General features: G+C 46.0%; 1 protein-coding gene across 3 annotated transcripts in view; it reads left to right on the top strand.

The window, feature by feature from the left end:
• Nucleotides 1-27,300, top strand: part of RBM27 (RNA binding motif protein 27) — a 455,159-nt gene that overhangs the window by 142,404 nt on the left and 285,455 nt on the right. For 2 of the 3 annotated variants that reach the window (XM_063928111.1, XM_063928110.1), the window contains exons 7-8: nt 23,038-23,265; nt 27,116-27,253. In XM_063928111.1, coding sequence (XP_063784181.1) covers nt 23,038-23,265; nt 27,116-27,253 — 366 coding nt within the window. The remainder of the gene's footprint in view (nt 1-23,037; nt 23,266-27,115; nt 27,254-27,300) is intronic. The other variant, XM_063928112.1, reaches the window with a different exon arrangement.

Below are 27,300 nucleotides of genomic sequence, written 5' to 3'. Positions count from 1 at the left end.
TGAACTTTTTTCTTCTGCCGTTTCTTTTAATCTCCTGCACTTCACATATGAGTCTCCAGCTTCTCTCCCCTTCAGTTTCACTGTCCTGCCTTGAAGGTGCACATCAGTGAAGAGGGCATGTTTAAATTCTGAAGGGTAAAATTGTAGACGTGTCATCCAAAGTGTAAATATGCCCTCCTCACTGATCAGTACCCTGTACCTAGAGTGAGCACTATTATGTACAACAAAGTACATTTTGATTGTTTTTGCTGTCCTTCTTACAGAATTTTCCTACAGAGTTTTTATTTACTGTATTATGGCAAGACAATATTGGCCACCGGCTGAATATATTAGTGTGGCAGTCTTTTTCACTTGTGCGCAGTGTCAATTGTAGCCTTGTAAACAGTTGTACCCAGGGGCCTTGTGGATAAGGAATGCAGCCTGTCCCATGGAGCAGGTTAGTGTCCCCCTGGCAATAGCTAGTTGCAGAGGGAAAATCTGGATCACATCTACGTCTGTATTACCTCATATCAGGTACAGTATACCCTCCCTCAGTGAGGCTGAGTTCACAAGCACGTCATGTCCCGCCCTGACTCCATACCATGGAGTGTACGGTTTGGGGTTTTTTGAAAAAGTTCCCTCTTATTGAGAAATTTGTTTCAAAAACCCTTCACTGCACATGGCTTTATTAGCGTTTTCCTCTAAGGAGGAAAGTGAACTTGCTGAGACTGGCGTACCAAAGGAAGGTGCAGAATATAGGAATACATCCTTCCTCAAGCGACGTCGTAGAAAAACTTGCTGCTTTGTGCCAAGCTCTGGCTTGTTTTCATATGGATTCCCAAGCAGGAGCTGTGGGTCCATTCACGTGCCAGCGCTGGGAAGTCATTGCTTTCCCTTCTTCAGATCTCTCCAGCCTCGTCTGGTGCCTTGGCGGATACATATTAAAAAGTTCTCGCTGGCTTGATTCGCTGTAAGCACATCATGTGTCCAAGTGGGAGTTGCCTTCCAAGATTGACGATAACATGGCATATTTAGCTTATCACACGGTTCACATGGTTCTTCCTATTCAGAGCTCAAGGCCCTTTAACAGTCTGCTTTACTACAAAACTTGTGTCAAGTACGTTTTGTAGGCTTCGCGAACGGTTTTCTGACTTTTACTAGCCTTTCCAGCGGTGGTTTAAGTCATGGGTCTTAAACCTGTGGCCCTCCAGCTGTTGTGGAACTACACATCCCAGCATGCCCTACTCAGTTTTAGCATGCCTTAATAGCAAAACTGTAACAGGGCATGCTGGGTATGCAGTTTCACGGCAGCTGGAGGGCCGCCGGTTAAAGACCTATAGTTTAAGCTGTGACGACTTAGACTGCAAACTTGTTGTGGGTTTCAGTCTCTCCATTGGTGGCTTGTTTACTATTCTCTCTTCCAAGTACGATCATTGGTCACTCCAAATTTGGGTCATTGTGACCATGGTCATGAACCTCCTCGTCTGGTGTTCAGTGAAATTATAATTAAGGTTTCAGGACATTTGGACACTGTCTCAGACAACTATGCTTATTAATGGCCTACAGCTCCATGCCACCTTTTCTTAGGAGTCTAGTTCACCCTGGCCAGTTCACATTTTCGGACAATGCAATGCGGACATGTAAATCATTATAGAACCACAAAGGGTGCAGCTACAATGGTAAAAGCAGCCCGAATCCTTTTTTTGGGCAGAGTGTTTGTTCCATCACTTTTAGCGATGTTTGTACCAGGAGTGGGAAATTGGCAAACCGATTTCCTTAGCAGAACAACGTTTCTCCTGGGGGAGTGGTCTCTCAATCTGGTGGTACTTCCAACAGTTTGGATATGGGGCCTTCCACAGGTGGATCTTATGGTCTCTCGACACTCATTCAGGGTTCTACAATTTTTATACTCTATTTTGCGCAAGGGATGCCATGACTGTTTAGCAGAATTTTCATCTACCAAATCTGTTTCCGCCGACCCCACTGTTGTCTCGGGTACTCAGGCGTTTCAAAAATCAATAGATATTCCTAGTGGATACAGACTAGCCACACAGGTCTTAGTACGCCGAGTGACAGTAGGTCACTATGAACGACTTAGTTAAATTAGAAGCATGGGCAGCCAAATGGAGAATGTGCTTCAACACAGACAAGTGTAAGGTAATGCACTGTGGTAACAAGAACATAAATTACACCTACCTACTAAATGGGGTAAAATTAGGGGATTCTGTACTGGAAAAGGACTTAGGTGTCCTCATAGATAGCAAGCTAAGCAGTAGTACCCAAAGTAGGACTGCAGCAAAGAAGGCTAATAAGATATTAGCATGCATAAAACGGGGTATTGATGCTAGGGACGAGAGTATTATACTCCCGTTATATAAATCACTAGTGAGGCCACACCTTGAATACTGTGTACAATTCTGGGCACCGTACTACAAAAAGGATATCCTGGAGCTAGCAAAGGTACAGAGGAGGGCGACCAAACTAATTAAGGGCATGGAGACGATGGAATACAAGTAAAGGCTTGAAAGACTAGGCATGTTTTACATTAGAAAAGCGGAGACTAAGTGGGGATATGATCAACATCTACAAATATATAAGGGGACAATACACAGAGCTTGCGCGGGACCTGTTTTTGGTTAGATCAACACAGAGGACTCGTGGACACTCGCTCAGGTTAGAGGAGAGGAGATTCCGCACAATACGTCGTAAAGGCTTTTTCACGGTAAGGACAATACGTGTTTGGAATTCCCTGCCCGAGGGAGTTGTAATGGCGGAATCTGTCAACACCTTTAAGAATGGGTTAGATAAATTCCTAATGGATAAGGATATCCAGGGGTATGGTGCATAGTCATGCATTATAGTTACTATAAATAGGGATAAAATGCAACGGCTGACAGCAGCATCAGTCAGAAATTTTAGTCAGATCATCATGCATAGGAGACCACAAATAGGTTGAACTCGATGGACAATTGTCTTTCTCTAACGTCCTAAGTGGATGCTGGGACTCCGTAAGGACCATGGGGAATAGCGGCTCCGCAGGAGACTGGGCACAACTATAAAGAAAGCTTTAGACTACTGGTGTGCACTGGCTCCTCCCACTATGACCCTCCTCCAGACTTCAGTTAGATTCTTGTGCCCGGCAGAGCTGGATGCACACTAGGGGCTCTCCTGAGCTCCTAGAAAGAAAGTATATTTAGGTTTTTTTATTTTACAGTGAGATCTGCTGGCAACAGACTCACTGCAGCGAGGGACTAAGGGGAGAAGAAGCGAACCTACCTAACAGGTGGTAGTTTGGGCTTCTTAGGCTACTGGACACCATTAGCTCCAGAGGGATCGACCGCAGGACCCGACCTTGATGTTCGTTCCCGGAGCCGCGCCGCCGTCCCCTTTACAGGGCCAGAAGCATGAAGAGGTCCGGAAAATCAGCGGCAGAAGACTTCGGTCTTCACCAAGGTAGCGCACAGCACTGCAGCTGTGCGCCATTGCTCCTCATGTACACCTCACACTCCGGTCACTGATGGGTGCAGGGCGCTGGGGGAGGGGGGCGCCCTGAGGGCAATATTACACACCTTGGCTGGCAAATGTACACCATATATAGTCCCAGAGGCTATATAGGTGTAAATTAATACCCCTGCCAGAATTTCAAAAACGCGAGAGAAGTCAGCCGAAAAAGGGGCGGGGCTAACTCCCTCAGCACACTGGCGCCATTTTTCCCTCACAGCTCCGCTGGAAGTAAGCTCCCTGGCTCTCCCCTGCAGTCTACAACTACAGAAGGGTAAAAAAGAGAGGGAGGGCACTAAATTTAGGCGCAGTATATATATATATATATATATATAATATATATATATATATAATATATATACTGCATCAGCTATAAGGGGATATAATTCAGTTAGTCCCTGTATTATATAGCGCTCTGGTGTGTGCTGGCATACTCTCTCTCTGTCTCCCCAAAGGGCTTTGTGGGGTCCTGTCCTCTGTCAGAGCATTCCCTGTGTGTATGCGGTGTGTCGGTACGGCTGTGTCGACATGTTTGATGAGGAGGCTTATGTGGAGGCGGAGCAAATGCCTGTAAATGTGATGTCACCCCCTGCGGGGTCGACACCTGAGTGGATGGTTCTGTGGAAGGAATTACGCGACAGTGTCGACTCCTTGCATAAAAGGTTTGACGACATACCTACTATGGGACAGCCGGCTTCTCAGCCTGTGCCTGCCCAGGCGTCTCAAAAGCCATCAGGGGCTCTAAAACGCCCGCTACCTCAGATGGCAGACACAGATGTCGACACGGATACTGACTCCAGTGTCGACGACGATGAGACTAATGTAACTTCCAATAGGGCCACACGTTACATGATTGAGGCAATGAAAAATGTGTTGCACATTTCTGATGTTACCCCCGGTACCACAAAAAAAGGGTATTATGTTTGGAGAGAAAAAACTACCAGTAGCTTTTCCTCCATCTGAGGAGTTAAATGACGTGTGTGAAGAAGCGTGGGCTTCTCCTGATAAGAAACTGGTAATTTCTAAGAGGTTACTAATGGCGTACCCTTTCCCGCCAGAGGATAGGTCACGCTGGGAAACATCCCCTAGGGTGGATAAAGCGCTCACACGCTTGTCAAAGAAGGTGGCACTACCGTCTCCGGATACGGCCGCCCTGAAGGAATCTGCTGATAGAAAGCAGGAGGCTATCCTGAAGTCTATATATACACACACAGGTGTTATACTGAGACCAGCTATTGCGTCAGCATGGATGTGCAGTGCTGCAGCTGCGTGGTCAGATTTCCTGTCGGAAAATATTGATACCCTAGACAGGGACACTATATTGCTAACCGTAGAGCATATTAAAGACGCACTTTTATACATGAGGGATGCACAGAGGGATATTTGCCGGCTGGCATCCAAAATTAGTGCAATGTCCATTTCTGCCAGGAGAGGGTTATGGACTCGGCAGTGGACAGGAGATGCAGATTCCAAAAGGCACATGGAAGTTCTGCCTTATAAGGGTGAGGAGTTGTTCGAGGATGGTCTCTCGGACCTCGTTTCCACAGCAACAGCTGGGAAGTCTACATTTTTACCCCATGTTCCCTCACAGCCAAAGAAAGCACCGTATTATCAGGTACAGTCCTTTCGGCCCAATAGGGGCAAGCGGGTTAAGGGCGCGTCCTTTCTGCCCAGAGGCAGAGGTAGGGGGAAAAAGCTGCAGCATACAGCCATTTCCCAGGGGCAAAAGTCCTCCCCCGCTTCCTCTAAGTCCACAGCATGACGCTGGGGCTCCACAGGCGGAGCCAGGTACGGTGGGGGCCCGTCTCAAATATTTCAGCAATCAGTGGGCTCGCTCACGGGTGGATCCCTGGATCTTTCAAATAGTATCTCAGGGGTACAAGCTGGAATTCGAGACGTCTCCCCCCCGCCGTTTCCTCAAATCTGCCTTACCAACCACTCCCTCAGGCAGGGAGGCAGTGTTACAGGCAATTCACAAGCTGTATTCACAACAGGTGATAGTAAAGGTGCCCCTACTTCAACAAGGACGGGGTTACTATTCTACAATGTTTGTGGTACCGAAACCGGACGGTTCGGTGAGACCCATTTTAAATTTGAAATCCTTGAACACATATATAAAAAAATTCAAGTTCAAGATGGAATCGCTCCGGCCGATTATTGCAAGCCTGGACGAGGGGGATTACATGGTATCACTGGACATCAAGGATGCTTACCTGCATGTCCCCATTTACCATCCTCACCAGGAGTACCTCAGATTTGTGGTACAGGATTGTCATTACCAATTCCAGACGTTGCCGTTCGGTCTATCCACTGCTCCGAGGGTCGTTACCAAGGTAATGGCCGAAATGATGATACTCCTTCGAAAGAAGGGAGTTTTAATTATCCCGTACTTGGACGATCTCCTGATAAAGGCGATGTCCAGGGAGCAGTTGTTGGTCGGGGTAGCACTATCTCGGGAGGTGCTACAACAGCACGGCTGGGTTCTAAATATTCCAAAGTCACAGCTGATCCCTACGACACTTCTACTGTTCCTGGGGATGGTTCTGGACACAGAACAGAAAAAAGTGTTTCTCCCGGAGGAGAAGGCCAAGGAGCTGTCATCTCTAGTCAGAGGCCTCCTAAAACCAAAACAGGTGTCTGTGCATCACTGCACGCGGATCCTGGGAAAGATGGTAGCTTCCTACGAAGCAATTCCATTCGGCAGGTTCCATGCAAGAACCTTTCAGTGGGACCTATTGGACAAGTGGTCCGGATCGCATCTTCAGATGCATCGGCTGATAACCCTGTCTCCAAGGACCAGGGTGTCTCTGCTGTGGTGGCTGCAGAGTGCTCATCTTCAAGAGGGCCGCAGATTCGGCATACAGGACTGGGTCCTGGTGACCACGGATGCCAGCCTTCGAGGCTGGGGGGCAGTCACACAGGGAAGAAACTTCCAAGGACTATGGTCAAGTCAGGAGACTTCCCTGCACATAAATACTCTGGAACTGAGGGCCATTTGCAATGCCCTAAGTCAGGCAAAACCCCTGCTTCAAAACCAGCCGGTACTGATCCAGTCAGACAACATCACGGCGGTCGCCCATGTAAACCGGCAGGGCGGCACAGGAAGCAGGACGGCGATGGCAGAAGCCACAAGGATTCTCCGATGGGCGGAAAATCACGTGTTAGCACTGTCAGCAGTGTTCATTCCGGGTGTGGACAACTGGGAAGCAGACTTCCTCAGCAGGCACGACCTCCACCCGGGAGAGTGGGGACTTCATCCAGAAGTCTTCCAAATGATTGTAAACCGTTGGGAAAGGCCACAGGTGGACATGATGGCGTCCCGCCTAAACAAAAAGCTAGAAAGATATTGCGCCAGGTCGAGAGACCCGCAGGCGATAGCTGTGGACGCTCTAGTGACACCGTGGGTTTACCGGTCGGTTTATGTGTTCCCTCCTCTTCCTCTCATACCAAAGGTACTGAGGATAATAAGGAGAAGAGGAGTAAGGACTATACTCATTGTTCCGGATTGGCCAAGAAGAGCTTGGTACCCGGAACTTCAAGAAATGATCTCAGAGGACCCATGGCCTCTGCCGCTCAGACAGGACCTGCTGCAGCAGGGGCCCTGTCTGTTCCAAGACTTACCGCGGCTGCGTTTGACGGCATGGCGGTTGAACACCGGATCCTGAAGGAAAAGGGCATTCCGGAGGAAGTCATTCCTACGCTGATTAAAGCTAGGAAAGAAGTAACCGCAAACCATTATCACCGCATATGGCGAAAATATGTTGCGTGGTGTGAGGCCAGGAAGGCCCCAACGGAGGAATTTCAGCTGGGCCGTTTCCTGCACTTCCTACAGTCAGGGGTGACTATGGGCCTAAAATTGGGTTCCATTAAGGTCCAGATTTCGGCTCTATCGATTTTCTTCCAGAAAGAACTGGCTTCTCGACCTGAAGTTCAAACTTTTGTTAAGGGAGTGCTGCATATTCAGCCCCCTTTTGTGCCTCCAGTGGCACCTTGGGATCTCAACGTGGTGTTGAATTTCCTAAAATCACATTGGTTTGAGCCACTGAAAACCGTGGAATTGAAATATCTCACGTGGAAAGTTGTCATGTTGTTGGCCTTGGCTTCAGCCAGGCGTGTATCAGAATTGGCGGCTTTGTCTTGTAAAAGCTCTTATCTGATTTTCCATATGGATAGGGCAGAATTGAGGACTCGTCCCCAATTTCTCCCTAAGGTGGTATCAGCCTTTCATCTGAACCAACCTATCGTGGTGCCTGCGGCTACTAATGACTTGGAGGCTTCCAAGTTGGTGGACGTAGTCAGGGCCCTGAAAATTTGTTTCCAGGACGGCGGGAGTCAGAAAGACTGACTCGCTGTTTATCCTGTATGCGCCCAACAAGTTGGGTGCACCTGCTTCAAAGCAGACTCTTGCTCGCTGGATCTGTAGTACGATTCAGCTTGCACATTCTGCGGCTGGACTGCCGCATCCTAAATCAGTAAAAGCCCATTCCACGAGGAAGGTGGGCTCTTCTTGGGCGGCTGCCCGAGGGGTCTCGGCTCTACAACTTTGCCGAGCAGCTACTTGGTCGGGGTCAAACACGTTTGCTAAATTCTACAAGTTTGACACCCTGGCTGAGGAGGACCTAGAGTTTGCCCATTTGGTGCTGCAGAGTCATCCGCACTCTCCCGCCCGTTTGGGAGCTTTGGTATAATCCCCATGGTCCTTACGGAGTCCCAGCATCCACTTAGGACGTTAGAGAAAATAAGAATTTACTCACCGGTAATTCTATTTCTCATAGTCCGTAGTGGATGCTGGGCGCCCATCCCAAGTGCGGATTGTCTGCAATACTTGTATATAGTTATTGCCTAACTAAAGGGTTATTGTTGAGCCATCTGTTGAGAGGCTCAGTTGTTATACTGTTAACTGGGTATTGTATCACGAGTTATACGATGTGATTGGTGTGGCTGGTATGAGTCTTACCCGGGATTCAAAATCCTTCCTTCTTGTGTCAGCTCTTCCAAGCACAGTATCCCAACTGAAGTCTGGAGGAGGGTCATAGTGGGAGGAGCCAGTGCACACCAGTAGTCTAAAGCTTTCTTTATAGTTGTGCCCAGTCTCCTGCGGAGCCGCTATTCCCCATGGTCCTTACGGAGTCCCAGCATCCACTACGGACTACGAGAAATAGAATTACCGGTGAGTAAATTCTTATTTTTTTTCAACCTCAGATACTATGTTTTTTTAATTTGGACTCTGTCTGTAGTCTGTACTATGCTACAACCTACAAACAGGTTTAGTCTCGCTAATACATCAGAGTTTGAAAACTGTTTCTTCTGGTGTGAACGGAAAAAGCTCATACTTCCAGATTTCACCGTTCTCATTTCTTGGCCCTCCTTCGGTGGTGGCTTTGAAGCCAGTATACAGATTCATTTGGTGAAGATACAGATTTAGGCTCTGTCAATTTATTTTCAGCGGTGTTTGTTTTTTCTTCCGAAAGTATGATCCTTTTTTATGTAGTATGGTGCTTTTTCAATGGCATCGTGTAATCCTATTTTGGGCCTATTTAAGCACGTACAGTCAGCGGATCTTCATTTAGTTATTTGAAAGTTGGTCTTCCTTTTGGCTTTTGCCTCAATTTGTCGTGTTTGAGAGTTGGGGACTTTGTCATCTAAACCATTTTTCCTAGTCTTCCATGACAACAGAGCGTTTCTCCATACAGTTCCTACATTCCAGCTGAAACCTCAACCGGAAATTCTTTTTCGTTATTTCCGCCTTTGCCAATATATTTTCCCTACATCAAAATAATCTTTCTCTGCTAGTTATAGCTGGGCTCTTCGGTTTTACTTGGGCAAGACTCCTTCTGTCTGCCACACTAATTATTTGCCTGTTCTTTAGAATGCACATAAACGCAGCTAGACGACTTACACAAGACCGGGTGTCTGCTCATGCCAGTAGGTGGTGACGACCACCTGGGCAGCATGACGATGGTCTTGAGAACAGGTCATGCAGCTTCCTGGTCCTCTGTCCACGTAGTTGCATAGTTATGTTTTTGTCTCTAGCAACACCCACTTTGGTAGACCGTTTTCCAGTCAGGCAGTCTTGGGCGTTCCCTCCCCAGGGGGTGGTTATTGAACGTCTCATGGTTCAGTGTCCCACCAGCCTTGCTGTAAGAGAAAATAGGATTTTTGGTCTCTTACTGTTGACTCTTTTCTCTTAAGGCTGTGGGACACTGTGTTCCCTCTCTCACACTCAGTCGTGCAAGGTTTTGATATTGTCTGTCTATTCTGTACTACTTTAACTGTTGTAACAATTTCACTGGTTTACTGCTACTCCTTTCTGGACTCTTTTAAAGAAGTACTGGCATGATAGGGTTGCAGGGGGGATGAGCTTACTTTAAAGCTACATTTTAATTTAAGTGCCAGCTCCAGGCCAAACCTGCAGTCCCATGGTCCAGTGTCCTACAGCCTGCTTAAGAGAAAAGGATTCAATGGTAAGTGACCAAAATCATATTGTCTCACCCCTTTCCATTTACTGCCAGGGTAGGCTTGATTCCCCTTTCTGACTTGGGAGATTTACAATTTTAATACTCCACCCAAAATAAATGAAATAATCCTTTTATCTGTGGGCTAGCACCACCTTCTCCAGATGGCAGTTAACCAAACTATGGTGCAGCAGTTTGCTTGCATGATGCTGAAGTACTCATGGCCATGGGCTATAACTTTGTTATTAAAAACTCCCCCACTACTACTGAGGGTGAGTGTAAGCCACTGTTGTTCATCCCAGTGTGGTAGCACCGCTTTCTTGTTTCAGAGAATTTTTACATTTTTATGTCCGCATAATGCTGCTGGATTTGTCCTGATCCCAACTCTCCCATCTGAGGTAAGTACTGCACAGACAACAGGAATTGCATGTAAGCAGTGCCTGCGACATGCGTGGAATATAGTGGAAGGGGAACTTGATCTCCGTATGCATCCTTGGCTTGTATATAAAGTTAAAACAGTGCTACGGGTATAGAGATATATAATATATACAAAATAAGCATACTAACTGCTGGTACACTAAAAGGACAACATTGATTAACCAAAATTTGAACAGTATAGTCAGACGTAATGAAATTCCAATAGCCATATTGTTACGTTCTCTGTGCTCCGAACGTAAGATATTGAGTGGGTAAGTCCCGAGCACAGGAACGTGACACTGATATTCAGGACAAAGAAAAGCAGTACCCCTAGGACCCTAACTCCGTTGTTCCACCCACGTGGTCAGTCTACGCCTGCGAGACTATGTGTTCTTGGGCCCACGGCAGCCGCGTTTGAAGGGCGGGTTAGGTCTGCCCAACTCCGATGCCCCCCAGTCTTAGTAGGAGACGAGGCGTAAACTGAGACTGGATGGAAACAAGGGGACCTCGAACTAAACAAAACACAGAGCTAGGGGTTACTGCAGAACTAAAAACTAAACATATGTGCGGCACGGCCGCCAATGGAAAAGGCAACAAAGGAAACACTGTCCACCCCTACATGGCACCGTCGTGTACCGGGGAGGACAGCTGTGGCGGAGCACCTCCGCAAAAACACCAGCAAAAGAATATAACAGAAACTCTACGGCAAAGGCCGCTACTCCCAACACCGGGGAACAACCGCAGGTGAGCAGGAACCTCGAGATCTGAAGACACAGGTTTCTACCAACAGGAAGGGTGGAAGGACCCCAGGAGTTGGCACCACAGGAACGAGGTAGACCAGACCACAGAACACCAGACAGGGAATTCCTCCAGAGCAGGAACAGCCCACAGGAAGCTATCACCGGCGTCTGTGTAAAGCACTGAGGGAGAATATAACAGGTCTCTGTACCAATGGCTACAGAGAACCTAATTAGAAAATGTCGTGCAGCTGCCCTGCTGCACGACCGCACTCTGACAGGTGCTTGATTAATTGGATAGCAACGGGGAACACAGTCCGCTTGTGGCGTCCCCGTTGCTATGGACCCGGCGGCTCAGCGCGCACGGCCTTGCCAGGCGCCGTGCGGGGAACAAGAGGACGCCTTACACATATATTTGCAAACAAAGTCGGAGAAAACTGTCAAATCTGTGGGATACATACAATATCCCACAGATTTGATACAGTTGCCTAAATCTAACCCTCCCTCTCTTGCAGCCTAACCCTACCCGGTGGTGCCTAATCCTAAATCCACCTCAACGCAGCCCAACCCCCAGCCCCTGTGGCTTACCTCTCCACAGCCCTGGTAAATCCTCTTTCATGATCCCAGCGGTCAGGGTCCTGGTGCAGTTTTCAGTGTGATTTTTACCTGTGGCTGACAGCGGCATCCCGGCCACCAGTATACAGACAGCGGGACGAGCACTGGAAAGCACTTGTGGGCTCTCTGCACTCGCCACGCTGCGCTCGCCACAGGTTATATTCACCCTCTATTGGTGTCATGGACACCCGCAGAGGGAGAATAGCCTGTGGCGCCGGTGTTCCGGCAGTGATATTTCACTGCTAGTCTGTATTCTGGCGTCTGCATTGTGACCGCCGGGATCCAGACTAGCAGTATTTTAACCGCTTTCCCTGGTGCCAGCATAGTGACCAATGTCTGGATCCGGTTTTCAGAGTAGTGTCTGTATTTCAACTGCCGGGATCCTGACCGTATCCCATATCGGTCTGTGTAAATATAGAACCGTCTGTAAAAACCAGAATTGTATCTGCCACGAAGTAAGTTTCTTTGATGTATCAAAAAAGTTTTCTGTTTTATTTGGGCAATGTCTATCAATAGACTCTCTATGGGGGAGATTCAAATGTTTGAAAAGTCAGTTGGGAGTCTCTTTTTTTCCTATCTAATAGGACACCCAACCGACTTTTCAAACATTTGAATTCCACCCTTTGTATATATACTTAGTTTTTTATTTAAATAAACAAGCCTGGCACACAATGTAACCGACATAGGCTGGTATTTAATTACCCCCAATCCTTGTTTGCGGGTATGCTCTTCAATTAGGCCTGGTAAGCCAGTGTGAGCTGCAGGCAGGCAAAGCAAAATCCCTGAAAACAGTATTGCTTGTGACCAAAAACAGGGCTGTTTCCAGCGGAAACAAACAGGTTTCACTGAATCTGTGTATTTTAGGGTAAAAAAAATATATATTTTTTTTCAGGTGACCTAATTGGATAGCCTGGAAAAATAAAAAAAAACATATTGAAGAAACATCGGGAAAAATCGCAAAAAAGTCCAATGCTTGTGGCTGATTTTCAATTACCCATGAACAATCTTATCCAGCTGACCTAAAAAGCGCTCTGAGGAGAATTGTGGAGCCGACCAATCTCTTGATTGTGATAATTCAAGATGGCTGAATAGCAATGTAGTCTCTTCTAAATATATACGTTATAGCAAGAACTTACCGTTGAAAACGATATTTCTCCTAAGTCCACAGGATAACATTGGGATATGATGAAGCGACAGCGGATTTGCACCAATCGGTCAAAGCTTTTCGGCCTCCCAGCATGCAACGGGCCCGTCCATGTATCCCCGCCTCCTGGCTCAGACAAATCAGTTGTTTTCCCAAAGCTTAAGGCAGGAGCATCATAGATAGCTTTAATCAGGCGAGAAGAACACACATGCACACCCTTCCGTACAAGAAGGAAGAGGTTAGTGAGTAAAAGGATCATCAAATCAGGTGCGTCTGGGTGGGATCCCTCTGGATCCTGTGGATTTAGGAGAAATTCAGTTATCAGCGGTAAGTTCTTACCATAACGTATATTTCTCCGGCAGGGTCCACAGGTTATCCACAGGATAACATTGGGATTTCCCAAAGCAATTAAGTGGTGGGGACTCTCCTGATTGGACAGTCTAGTTTCCTGCCATTGCCTCCACCGGTACCAAGACGGAAATACTCTGGTCCGGCGTTCAAATCCTTTAGACTTCAGTCCTGTCAAGGCTGTGGTACAGCCACGCCTTGTAACGCCAGGGCGCTAAAGTCACCAACAAGCCAGTGGCTTGACGGGCTCCCAGACCATTTCGTATTTCCAATTGTGGGAACGCGTCTTCAGACGTTACATTTGCCGGGATTCCAGACATCCACTGATGGATGTATCCGCTATTTAGTGTTAAAAGAAAGCTGTCTCCCGCCACTGCGTTTTTTAAAGACAGGACTGCCTCTGTCGGACGACAAGAAGGCGTTTTGGCAGGTTGCCATTCAGTCTCTGCTGGATTCAGCAGTTTTTTAATTCCAGGCCTGGTACACCAACAAGGTTAGGGTTATTATTCACGTCTGTTTGTGGTACCGAAGCCGGAGGGCTCCGTCAGTCTCAATCAGTAAGTCACTTACTACAGATTGAAGATGGAATTTCTGCGGTCAGTATTTGCAGATTTGGAGCCACAAGATTGCATGCTTGCGTTTGAGCTCCGGGATGCGTACTTACACATTCCGTTTGGTCACCTCTTCAGAGGTTCTTGCGTTTTGCAATACGCCACAACCATTAACAGTTTCAGGCTCTACCGTTTGGCCTCTCGTCAGCGCCTCGGGTATTCACCAAAGTGATGTTTGTGATGATAGCTCATTTCAGATCTCTGGCAGTGACAATCGTTCCGTACTTAGACGATCTGCTCATAAGAGCTCCGTCTCGACAGATGCTCTTCCTACTTGCGCTGCTAACGTACACCACGGTTGCAGTGTCAACTTCAAGAAATCGCATCTAATTCCGTCTCAACGACTTCAATTCCTAGGTATGATTCCAAATACGGTAACTCAAAGAATTTACCTACTACACCAGAAAGTACAGATTATACGCCATCTGGTACACTTAGTGCTCAAGCCACGCACACTATCGGTACATTTGTGTATTCGCCTATTAGGAACAATGGTTGTGGCTTTCGAAGCGCTTCAGTTCGGAGGTTTTCACTCGCGTCCATTTCAACAGCAGTGGTCGCCCTCGCATAGGCAGATTCCCCACAGGGTGAGGTTGTCGCCAGGGGCGACGGTGTCTCTACTCTGGGCGAGAGTCTCAGAAGATGGGGAGTTGTAGTTTAAAATGGTCAGCGACAGAGTCTCTAGGCAGATCACGACAGATTGCTGTCTATAAATGTCCTGGAACTCAGTGCAATTTACAATGCACTACATGCTTCGCTCTCAGACTGTCCAAGTGCAGTCAGACAACGCGACAGCAGTCGCATACATCAACAACCAGGGAGGAACGAGAAGCCGCATGGCAATGCGGGAAATAGCTCGAATCCTCAATTGCCCAGAATACCACCAGGTGATATTGTCGACTGGGTTCGTTCCGGGAGTGGACAACTGCGAGGCGGATGATCTCAACCGTGGGGATTTTCATCCAGGAGACTGGGCATTAAATCCAGAGGTGTTTCACATGTTGGTCCACAGGTGGGGTTACCCTCAGGTGGACCTGATGGCACCTCGCCACAATTACAAACGCCCCAGTATGTGTCCAGAACGAGAGATCCAAGGGCAGTGGCGGTGGATGCTCTCACAATCGCGTGGCCGTACAGCCTCGTGTATCTGTTTCCACCGTTTTCCGCTGCTCTCTCAGTTGCTAAAACGGATCAAAAGAGAGTCTGTCACAGTCATACTAGTGATGCCTCATTGGTCTCGGAGAGTTTGGTTCTCGGATCTCCGCGGACTACTCGCAGACGATCCTTGCCCGCTCCTACTACGTCCAGACCTGTTACAACAGGGTCCGTTCTTTTACCCCGATTTAGCGCGGCTGCGTTTGACGGGGTGGCTGTTGAGACCGCCCTCTTAAGAAGAGAGGGCATTACAGTATCGGTTATACCAACCATGTTACGAGCTAGGAAGCCGGTTACGGCAGCTCATTATTACAGAATTTGGCGTGCCTATATAGGTTGGTGTGAAGCTCGGAAGTTTTCCGACATCATCTTTCAAGTTATCCCGTCTTTTGTTATTTTTGCAGACGGGGTTAGATGGAGGACTGCGTTTATCTACACTAAAGGTGCAGGTATCTGCGTTGTCAATTTATTTTCAAAGACGATTGGCTCTATTGCCGTCTGTACACACTTTTCTGCAAGGTGTCCTCAGAGTACAGCCTCCATTCATTCCACCTACAGCGCCATGGGACTTGAATCTGGTGGTAGATTTATTACAGTCTTCATAGTTTGAACCCTTACAGCAAGTGGATATAAAGTTTCTCACTTGGAAAACAATTTTTCTTCTAGCCTTAGCTTCGGCAAGGCGTGTTTCATATTTGGGTGCCTTGTCATGCAAGCCACCGTATTTGGTGTTTCATGATGACAGAGCGGAACTTCGGACGAATCCCGCTTTCTTACCAAACGTAGTGTCATCTTTTCACATCAATCAACCAACAGTAGTTCCTGTGTTAACCGGACATTCTGGAACTCTGGATGTGGTACGCGCATTACGCGATTATGTATCCCGAACGTCTACAGTTCGTAAAACAGATGCATTGTTTGTTCTCTATGATGCTGCCAAGATGGGTTGGCCAGCTTCTGAGCAGACCTTATCCAAATGGATACAACTGCCTATACGTCAGGCTTACCTTAATGCTAGGTTACAGCCGCCTACATCAGTAACCGCTCATTCCACACGTTCTGTGGGAACTTCATGGGCAGCTGATCGTGGAGCTTCTACGACGCAGCTTTGCCGTGCGGCTACATGGTCTTCAGTGCACACGTTTGTGCGCTTTTACACGTTTGATACGTTTGCGGCATCAGCATCTAGCTTTGGCCGCCTAGTGTTACAGGTGCCAAACAGCTCTCCCGCCCACGGGGGAAGCTTTGGTACGTCCCAAGAGTACTCCAGTGACCCCTAGTGGATGAAAAAGAAAATAGGATTTTGGTACTTACCAGGTAAATCCTTTTCTTTGAATCCATAGGGGGCACTGGATGCCCACCCAGAGCAGTTTTACCTGGTTTGTATTAAGCTCAGGGGATCTTATGGTAACACATTTTCACCGACTGGTTCAAATTATAAGGTTCTATCGGTTATGGTGTCAACTGTTTAGTTGTCAGTAACGTTATGTGTCAACTTTGTTGTTGTCCGTTATGTTATATGTACTTCTCCATTGTCAACCTCTCTATAGTTCCTGTTCGGCTCAGTAAAAAACACTGAGGTACTCGGGGGTATGGAGGGGTGGAGAGTTCTAAATTTAAATATTCAGTGCCCTGTTTCCTGCGGAAGCCGTCCATATCCCCAAGAGTACTCCAGTGCCCCCTATGGATTCAAAGAAAAGGATTTACCTGGTAAGTACCAAAATCCTATTTTTATCATCTGATGAAACGCATTCCATTTGGCAAGGATCAAATGCTGCAGAGGCTGAGTGAAACTGAGCATGCTCCACCATGTCAAATGTTGACACAATCAATCCCATCACATGCATTACTGCGTGAATGGATACCCTTTTACTGTGTAGCAGCTCCTGAGTCTTTGACTGAACTTTGGATATCTTGTTCAGAGGTGTAAATACTCTTTGAAGGCTTGAATCCAGAAGAGTCCCCAAGTGAGTCATCTACTGTGACGGAACCAGAAACTATTTTGCCCAGTTTATGAGCCACCCGTGCTTTTGCAATCACGTTATTGTCTGTTGCAGATGACACAGGAGCAATTCCGGAGACTGTGCCAGGATTAAAAGATTGTCGAGGTATGGAAAAATTCTTATCCCCTGCTGGCGGAGATAAGCTGCCATTACCACCATCATTTTGGTAAATACTCTGGGGGCTGTGGATAACCCAAAAGGTAGGGCCTGAAACTGAAAATGTTGTTGGAGGATAGTGAACCTGCGATAGCACTGATGGGACAGTGCTATAGGAACATGTAGGTAAGCATCCTAGATATCCAGGAATACCATATAACCCCCTGGCTCCATGACCAAAAATTATGGAACGTAAAGTCTCCATATGAAACCGAGGAACCCAAATGTACTTGTTCAGCACTTTGAGGTTGAGTATGGGCTGGAATTACCCATTTTTGCTTCTGAACTAGAAACATGTTGGAGTAAAAACTCTGCCCTCGTTGTGCAGGAGGAACTGGAATGATTTCCCCTGACTGAAGCAATTTCTGAACTGCCTCTTGCAAATCCCTGGCCTTTTCCTCTACCCGAGACGGGCTGGTACAAAAAAACCTTTGAGGATGGTGTTTCTTGAAGGCAAATGCATAACTGAGAGATACCGCTTCCTGCACCCAGGCATCTGTTGTAGATTGCTGCCAGATCTGAGCAAACTAAAGAAGTTGGGCCCCCCCACCCTGGATTCCCCCAGGTGGAGGCCCGCAACATCAGGCTGATGGCTTATTTTCTGTTTTACCAACCAGTACTCTGGTGCCATATGGGATTTTTGCTCTCTAGATGTTATTCCAGTGCATCAGCCCAGGCAGCCACTGCTTTTGCCATCCAAGCTGAAGACATGGCTGGTCTAATGACTGCCCCAGACATGAAAAAATTGTTTTTTAAAAACCATCCACTCTCCTATTCGTGACATCATTTAATGTTGTTGAAGGCAGAGGTAATGCAGATTTTCGCACTAATCGAATAACATGCGTATCTACTTTGGGGGCCACCTCCCTCTTTAAACAATCCCCAGCTGGAAGAGGATAATTGGAATTCCATTTCCTAGGAATTCTAAATTTCTTACTGGGCATTGCCCAAGCCTCTTCCATGATTTCAGTCAGCTGATCTGACCCAGGAAACTTAACTGTTTTGGTACATTTAAACACAGGTGCCTTGGATTTTAACACAGTCTCTGCTGATTCTTTTAAGGATAGAATGGCTTTCACTGCTTTAATTAACTCAGCTATGTCCACTGAGCTAAGGTCTACCTTCTCCTCTTCGTATGTAGAACTAGAGCTTAATGAGCCTTCATTCTCTGATGAATCCTCATCTGAAACGTGTAGACTGTGAAGATGTAGATTTACTTACCACTGGCTTTTCAGCCTGTCTCTTTTGAGAGGCTGCTGCTGGAAGTGATAAACCGCAGGTGGGAAGCTGCATGTAAGGGTTAATCATGTAACCTATTTCTGGTACAGAAGTTGGAATTATCTGCTCCGCTATACTGGATAATGTTTCTGCAAACATAGCCCAAGGGTGATCAACTTGCACCTGTATCTGCCTTGTACTATTCAAGAGACATTGGTGAAAGCTAAAACAATTTGCACACAAACCTCCCTGAAGCAGATCCTGAGAGGTTAACCCAGCTTTGCAAGACAAACATGATATGAGTGTTGGTGTTGCTGTGAGTGCATCTTCCTCACCTTTGCTGCTCTTAGACATGATAAATAATCAACACTTACACCGTGTACTACACAATTTGTGACTGTAATCACTTTGTCTCGTTAAAGTGACATACAATCCGACCCTACCCTGCTATACGCCAGCATTGAGTATCGGCATAGATAGAAAAAAACTGACAGAATTATAGTAAAGTCAGCAATCACACTAGCAGTCACATGTTATATATTCGTATAATAAGCAATATGAGCACATAATCAACTACAGATACATTTCAAGTATGTAGGAGAAACCTATTACTGCATTACTTTCTAAAAGTTTTAACCGTATTCAGACGCATAGCTAAAAACCACAGTAATATTATCAGACTCCTATGCATTATGCACTTATCTAACTATTCATACTCAAAAGGTATATAGACTAAGGGTGTGTACACACGGTGAGATTCGGGCTTAACCGATTCTCACTGTGCGACAGGGGCCGGGTCGGCACTTAGCCAGTATCGCAAGCACATAATGAGTGTGCTTGCGATCCTGGTTCTGTGCGATTTTGGCTAAGTGTCAATCTTGACTATCTCTTCTATAGAGATAGTCAAGATTGACTTGCCTGCACAGTCTATTTTTTCTGCCGATGCCGGCTGCGCATCGGCATCGAATCGGGATCGCAAGGTGACTGTCACTTTGCGATCTGCACTATCTTTTCTTCCGATTCTGACTATATAGTCAGAATCGGACGAAAAGATCTCACCGTGTGTACACACCCTTAGTGCTATATAACCCATACTCAGTAGAGGGGGATACAGGGAGACTTACCCCGTTTCCAGGATCGATCAATAAGTCTACGAACGCTGAGTGGATCCAGACGCTATTAGTGTACACCGCCACTCCGTGAACCTATAGTGAACACTGACGCACCAGTCACACAGCTGCCTATGCTGCGACTGGGTCCCTTAGTATACAGCGTCTCGGACGGAAGCGGGAAAACTGTTCATGGCAGGAGACTCTGAGGAAACTGGTCATGAACTGGGGGGAGGGGCGGCCAGTAGAGTGTCTGACTCCCCACTGCTGACATCAACCCTAGGGATCGTGGCCTCCTACTACTCCTGGAGCCTATGATCCCTAAGGGCTAGCACTGGTGCACCTGAGGTGGCAGCCGCGTCAGCGACTGTTTGGTAGTCTCCTCCCAAAGCAGTCCGGCTGTGTCCGTATTCCCTCTCTAAGCTGAACCGATGCCTTACCTTCTCCCTGTGCTCCGGCCACTGCCTGGTAACGTTTGCTGGACCTGCTGGTATATCCGACACAGACTCCCGCCGAAACAGCACTGTACTCGTGGGTAAGAGTTGTCGTGGCCCGGCGTAGTTGTTGGAGCGACTCTTTCTAAGGTACGTAGAAGACTCTTTCTAAAAAGATCACTCCAAAAAAATAGTAAGACTATAAAAATCAAATAAGAAAGCTTATGGCTGCTAAAAACCAGCAGCCTGTTGGCCATGGTCGGGCTCCTCCGCACCTAACAAAAAAAAAAATGATTTGTCTGAGCCAGGAGGCGGGGATATATGGACGGGCCTGTTGCAAGCTGGGAGACCGAAAAGCTTTGACTGATTGGTGCAAATCCGCTGTTGCTTCATCATATCCCAATGTTATCCTGTGGATAACCTGTGGACCCTGCCGGAGAAATAAAGATATAATGGCAATGGGCGCATGACATATGTCATACCTTGCAGTCCTTCTGGTTTGGAGTTGTATAACGGAACAGCCGTGTCCGGCTGATTTGAGTGAATTGATACTCCCAATTTTATAGCCATCTAAATCCAAGTGTAGCTCCTCAATTACTGTCTGAAGCTCCATCTCTATCTAAGCTTTGCGGTGCTCCACAGCAATGTGTAGGTGAAGGACCACCATCTGTCCTCCACACAGCACAGCGTGCCTTAGAGCTAGGAACCTGAATGTAGGTGGATGGCAACACCAGGAAGCACTGTTGATCTGGCGGCACGGATGGCAGATGTGGCTTGCTAATTAAGCTCAGTTCCACTTGGATATTCCAGAAGGACCTGTTAATGAAGTGGTACAAGTGATTGGTTTGTCTTCCCAGAAAAGGTTATCGCTCAGGTGGTCGTTATTCACTCATCTAAATTAGGGTTGTCCATTCCCTGTGGAGTCTTTGACACTTCTCATAACAAATGCCAAACTACTGAGTTGGGAAGCATTGATTATTCAGATGACCTTTCAGGGTTGCTGATTGCTCCTGGAAGCACATCTTCCCATAAATGATTTCAAACTCTGAGCATTACTGGCTCAGGCCTGTCATCTGTTGTGGGGTGTGACTGTTAAGGTTCAGTCAAACAATGTGATGGCTGTCTCTTACATAAAACAAGGGGGCTCTAGGAGTACTCAGGCTGTGAAGGAAACTTCTAAGAACTTTGAGCGTGGCTGAAAGATTTCTTCCAGCTCTCAGCTGTCTACATCCTAGGGGTGGCCAATGGGTATCAGATTATCTAAGCCGTGAGTGGTCCCTCCACACAGAGGTCTTACAACTTCTGGTAGGCTGGTGGCTTTAGCTGGGGATAAGTTTATTAGCCCCCTGGTGGAACAACAAGGTGGACAGGTATGGCTTTCAGACTCTAGACCAGAGTTTCCTAACCATTGTCCTCAAGGCGCAGCAGCGGTTCAAGTTTTAAGGATAGCCTTACTTGAGCACAGCTTCAAAACCTAGATTGTTAGTGTGCCATGAGGGCCCAGGTTGGGAAACACTACTCTAGACACAGGAGCTTATCTTTACCTGGTGTACATATTTCCTCTGATTGTCCTACTTCAATGCCTCCTAAACATGCTTCATACAGATCTAATTTTCTACGAACTAACATGGCTTTTAAACCCAGTTATTCCCAATTGCCATTTGAACCAGGGAATTGTCGTTCCCGATCTGCCAGAGGGGAAGTTGGGTGATTCGGGGGGCATTCTGTGTATTTTGGATGTTGTCCGTGCACTCTGGGTCTATGTCTGCAAGAATGAAGCGCTACTTTGTACTGATTCTGTTTGTGCTCTGTGACGTTTCATAGGAGTGGTCCAAGCGGACCATTGCCCATTGTATCACAGTGGTCATTCACTAGGCCTACATGTTGGCAGGGAAGGTTATCATTTCAACACCTTCGCCTCCAGTTTTGCTACTTTTTGTCTACAGCACAGGAGCACCACCTCCCTGCGCTCCCAGTAGTTGAGGCGTACTTGCAGTCAGATTATTTTTTATGCGTGTGTGTGTTTGCCACTTTTTCTCACCTTCCTCTGTCTTTTGGTTCAGTAAATGAAAACTGACTTGTGAAAGCTGGGGGTGGGATATAGAGGGGATTAGTCTGTGCTGTTAGGAATTTAACTATTCAGTAATTTGACTATGCCCATGCTCCCCAATGCCTCCAGTGTTTCATATGGAATGGGAGAAAATGATTTAACCAGAAAGTACAAAATTCCTGTGTGGTTTTTTTATTTAATTTTTTTTTTCCACCTGTAAGCAACCTTGATAAATAGATGCCCACATTGTCTGGAAGTTGGCCAGCAGGTGGCCAACTAGTCAAGATAAGTTTGCATTTGCGTAGTTAATTATATGATATGGTGATTGTGTGGTGTCTTTCAAGTACAACATGAACTGCAAAGACTGGTTATTGTTGAAAACAGTTTAATGTTGCACCCCAGCTGCAGTGTTAAGGGCCATATATACGGGGAGATGTAGGGAGCGATGTGTGCTGAGCATGCAGGGGGGGATGGAAGGGCCGCTCATTTCACTCAGCAGGTGAAATGAGCGAACTGCTAGATTAAGCCTGCATGCAGGCCAATCTAGCACCATCGATAGCGTCGCGCGGGGCTGCGCATAGCTATCGCTGTGGGGGTACACATGGACAGATCATGCTTAAAATCTAAGCAATCTTTTCGCTCCGTGAGTACCCCCTTTTACACTTGCTGTATACGGAATGGTTTCTGGCTGCATCCTTATTTTCTACTAGATTGTAAGCACTTCTAAGCAGGGCATCATCTCCTTTGTCTTCAGTCATTCTCCAATATATTGTCTAGTATTTGTGTTTTCTGTCACTTGCCATGTATCTAGTGCAATGGTTCCCAAACTCTGTACTCAAGGACCCCCAACAGTTCATGTTTTCCAGGTAACCCAGCAGGTGCACAAGTGTATTCATTACTCACTGACACATTTTAAAAGATCCACAGGTGGAGCTTATGATTTCACTTATGATTCTGTGAAGACCTGGAAAATGTTAACTATAGGGGGTTCTTGAGGACAGAGTTTATAAACCACTGATCTAGTGCTACATAATATGTTGGTTCTTTGTAAAAAGTGAAAATAATTTTTTATGTTTTCTACGTTTTATTCTGTTTATTTTCCCAGAACGGGGATTTTGTGTCCTTGGTGATCTCTGCCAATATGATCACGGAAATGACCCATTGGTAGTAGATGAGGTTTCGTTACCCAGTATGATTCCATTTCCTCCGCCGCCTGGACTTCCACCACCTGGTATTTTGATGCCTCCTCTCCCTGCTCCAGCTCACAATATGAGAATGCCAGTTCCTCGGCCTCTCAGCCAGCCACCGCCTCCTCCTGTCCACCCAGCTCCAAGTAAGAATGCTGTGTAGAAATCATCATTTGTGTGGTGTTTTCAGGCAATAACTGCAGTATTTTTTTTTTTTAGTTTTGAAATTAGCGACTGTGTCCCCATGAGTGGAGTATTGTTTAACGTCTCCCTTTTATCCACTTATACCCCTTTCAGACTTACATAGCCGGGTCGCACCCAGGAATGTGTACACAGGTGCTTCCCAGGTGCAACCCGGCTTCAAACCCCTTTCAGACTTGCGGCCCGACCCAGCATATCACCGATGACGCTACTGGAGGCGGCGCTTGGAGACTATCATCTCTAAGCACTGCCGTCTCCTATGCAGGGAACGTGTGCTGGGTTGCCTTGACCCTGCTTAACTGTTCACACTGCACGCATCCCGGGTCGATTCCGGCTTCAACCAAGGTCCCAACCTGGGTTGAAATGCCGGGACGCTCAACCCGGGATATTGCTTTAGGACCCATTCAGACTAAGCAAAATTTCGGGTTTATGCGCGTTCACATGCAATAACCCGGGAAATTTTTGTTAGTTTGAAAGGGGTATTAATATATACAACTCAGATGTAGTGACGAGGATATACAAATCTAATTGTCTGCTGGCCTTGTAGCTCTGACACGTTTCATGATAAATGTTACTAAAGTCATTCTTCACAGATCCTTATACGTGTAAAAAGGTATATTTTCTTTACAGTTATTTTACTTAAGTTTTATGCATTTATGTTTTCCTACAAGTGTTTTAAGAAGGTTTAGATAGTATATATATATATATATATATATATATATATATATATATATATATATATATATATACATACAGGTTGAGTATCCCATATCCAAATATTCCGAAATACGGACTTTTTTGAGTGAGAGTGAGATAGTGAAATCTTTGTTTTCTGTGGCTCAATGTACTCAAACTTTGTTTAATACACAAAGTTATTAAAAATATTGTATTAAATGACCTTCAGGCTGTGTGTATAAGGTGTATATGAAACATAAGTGAATTGTGTGAATGTACACACACTTTGTTTCATGCACAAAGTTATTAAAAATATTGGCTAAAATTACCTTCAGGCTGTGTGTATGAGGTGTATATGAAACATAAATGTATTCTGTGCTTAGACTTGGGTCCCATCACCATGATATCTCATTATGGTATGCAATTATTCCAAAATACGGAAAAATCCGATATCCAAAATACCTCTGGTCCCAAGCGTTTTGGATAAGGGATACTCAACCTGTGTATATATATATATATATATATATATATATATATATATATATATATATATATATATACTGTATATCATACATGTATTTTAATATGACACAATTTTCATAATTTGGCTCTGTAAGCCACCACAATGGATTTGAAATGAAACAATGGTGATGTAATGGAAGTGCAGACTTTCAGCTTTAATTCAATGGGTTAAATAAAAATATTGTGTGAACGGTTTAGGAATTACCATTTTTATGCACCATCACCTGTTTTCAGGGTCTCAAAAGTAATTGGACCATATAACATAATCATAAATAAAATGTTTATTTGTAATACTTTTTTGAGAATCCAATGCAGGCAATGACTGTCTTGAATCTACGGATATCCTGGGTTCCGTCTTTATTTTGCTTTGCCAAGCCTTTACTGCAGCTGTCTTCAGTTGTTTGTATGTGGGTCGTCTTTCTACTTTTAGTATTGTCTTCAGCAAGTGAAATGCATGCTTAATCCAGTTGATATCGGGTGACTGACTTGGCCGTTGCAGAAAATTTCACTTCTTTGCCTTAAAACTCCTGGGCTGCTTTTTCAGGAAGTTGTTTTTCTGCTGCGGGGTACACTGGGCTCCACAGGGAATGACATTGGGGGTGTAGAGTAGGATCTTGATCCGAGGCACCAACAGGCTAAAAGCTTTGACTGCTCCTAAAAATGTATAGCGCCGCCTCCTCTATAACCCCGCCTCCGTGCACAGGAGCTCAGTTTTGTAGTTGGTGCCATGCAGTTCAGGCAAACAGGTGGGCTGCTCCTGCAGCCCTGAGAAGAGCTTTTTTAAGTGAAAAATGAAGACTTCAAGGGCTGCAGCAGAGACACTGTGTGTTAGATGTCAGTCAGACATCTCTTGCTGCAGCTCTGTCACCTCCCCCGGCGGCGCTGTGTACTCCTGTGCCCTGGTTGCCGGGTACTTACAGCGGAGGCTCCGGTTTTCTTCAGTCAGGCACATACACCTCCGCAGCTCTCCAGGATCGCGTGGCCGCATTCAGGGAGGAGGTAAGTGGGTCCCCCAGGCGGGACCCGCTGTAAATCGCGATCTGGCGTGTCCGGTGGGCCGGCGTGGACACTGTGGCAGTACAGGGACCCCGCTAGACCATCAGGGCAAGGGCACAGGTAGGATTCTCTCAAAATCCGGTTGCTAAGGCCCACAGTACCCGGTGGTGAAGTCAAGCAAAGGGATAAGGCTCTGACCTGTAGCCCCAGCCCCAGGGCGCCATTTAGAGTTAATGTTCCCGCCCTGGAGCTGCATATCTCTCTATCCCTCACTCCCTGTCAGCGTTTGGGCGCCATTAGGTCAAGCTGAGCTGATCTTGGGACTGTTTGGGTATATCCTCCTCTCTAAAGCCGCCTGCATGTCATCACTGTGTATTTTACAGGACACTTAAGTATTCTAAATGTCTGTTGACAGTGTTGGTTAAGAAAAAGTGCATTTAGTCAGGGTTATTTAGTACAAGTACCCTGTGATATCTTTTGGCAAAGCTGGCTTTTCTAGTCTTGAGGCTTATGAATGGTTTGAACATTGTGGTAAAGACTCTGTAATTATTGTCCTTCTCTTTATAGTAGACTTGAATACTAATGATATGCCTACTTCTTGGAGGGGGTTCTTCACTTGGGTGGATGTTGTGAAGAAGGTTTTTCATGGAATGGATCGTGTGTTCGCCCACCACTGTTGTCTTCCATGGACGTCCAGGCCATTTTGTGTTGCTGAGCTCACCAGTGGGGTTTTTTCCCCCCTCAGAATGTACAAAATTTAATTTGGCTACTGCTCTGATGGATTTTTCTTGTATTTGCAGCCTAAAGGTGGTTCGTTTCACTTCATTGAAAGCTACTTTGCATGTTATGAGTTTGCAGCAACCGCTTCCAAATGCAAATGTCACACTTGGAATGAACTCCAGACTTTTTTGCCTGCTTAACTGACCAAAAACCCCAAAACACAGGAATAGCCCAGACCTGTCTGTGAAACAGATTTTGAGTCAAATGTCCAATTATATTTTGCCCTTTGAAAAAGAGGGGTTTTATATTAAACAGTTGTAATTCCTTAACCCTGTCTACAATTGGGATGTGAATACCCTCAAATTCAAGCGGATAGTCGGCACTTTAATTTAAAACCATATTCATTATATAACTTTGTAACTTGCATATGTTTTGGTAAACTGCTTAATTGTCTCCATGTTTAAGTATATATGGACCTAAATCTGTGGGGTATGTTTACAAAACTACAGGTTTTCATAATTGGAGATGTTGCCCATCAGATTGTGGTTATGTTCTAGAAGGTGCTAGATAAATGAGAAAGTAGAGTCTCTGGTTTCCGTGGGCAACATCTCCACATTGGAAAACCCTATATTTTGTAAATATACCCCTAGGTGTGTGATGTATAATATATGTTTATGTGTAAAAAAAATAGAAAAATATATAAATATATCGATCTGTGTTTGTATATGTATGTAAGGAGAGGAGAATAGTAGAATATGATGCAGTGAAGGGCTAGGTACAGAGTTTTGTAGTTCTCTTAAAAGTGCATGTTTTCTTAGACAATTTCATCCAGGCAAATCTACCCTAAAGTATAAAAATGATATTTTGCTTCCAAACATGCAGGGCTTCCATTAACGCATCCTTGCTTGCTAAATAATCGTGAACAGCCAGGAACAAGTATTGTGCCCACTCTTGCACCAGTGGGAGGAAGATTGCCTCCTCCATTACCTCCTCAGAATCTGCTCTACTCCGTATCAGAACGTAAGCATAGCTCTCGCACCTCCCTCTTCACATGCTCAGTAAATGGG

This window comes from Pseudophryne corroboree, chromosome 6 (genome assembly GCF_028390025.1).
Source record: "Pseudophryne corroboree isolate aPseCor3 chromosome 6, aPseCor3.hap2, whole genome shotgun sequence".
NCBI lineage: Eukaryota > Metazoa > Chordata > Amphibia > Anura > Myobatrachidae > Pseudophryne > Pseudophryne corroboree.
This window is presented reverse-complemented; position numbering and strand designations above follow the sequence as displayed.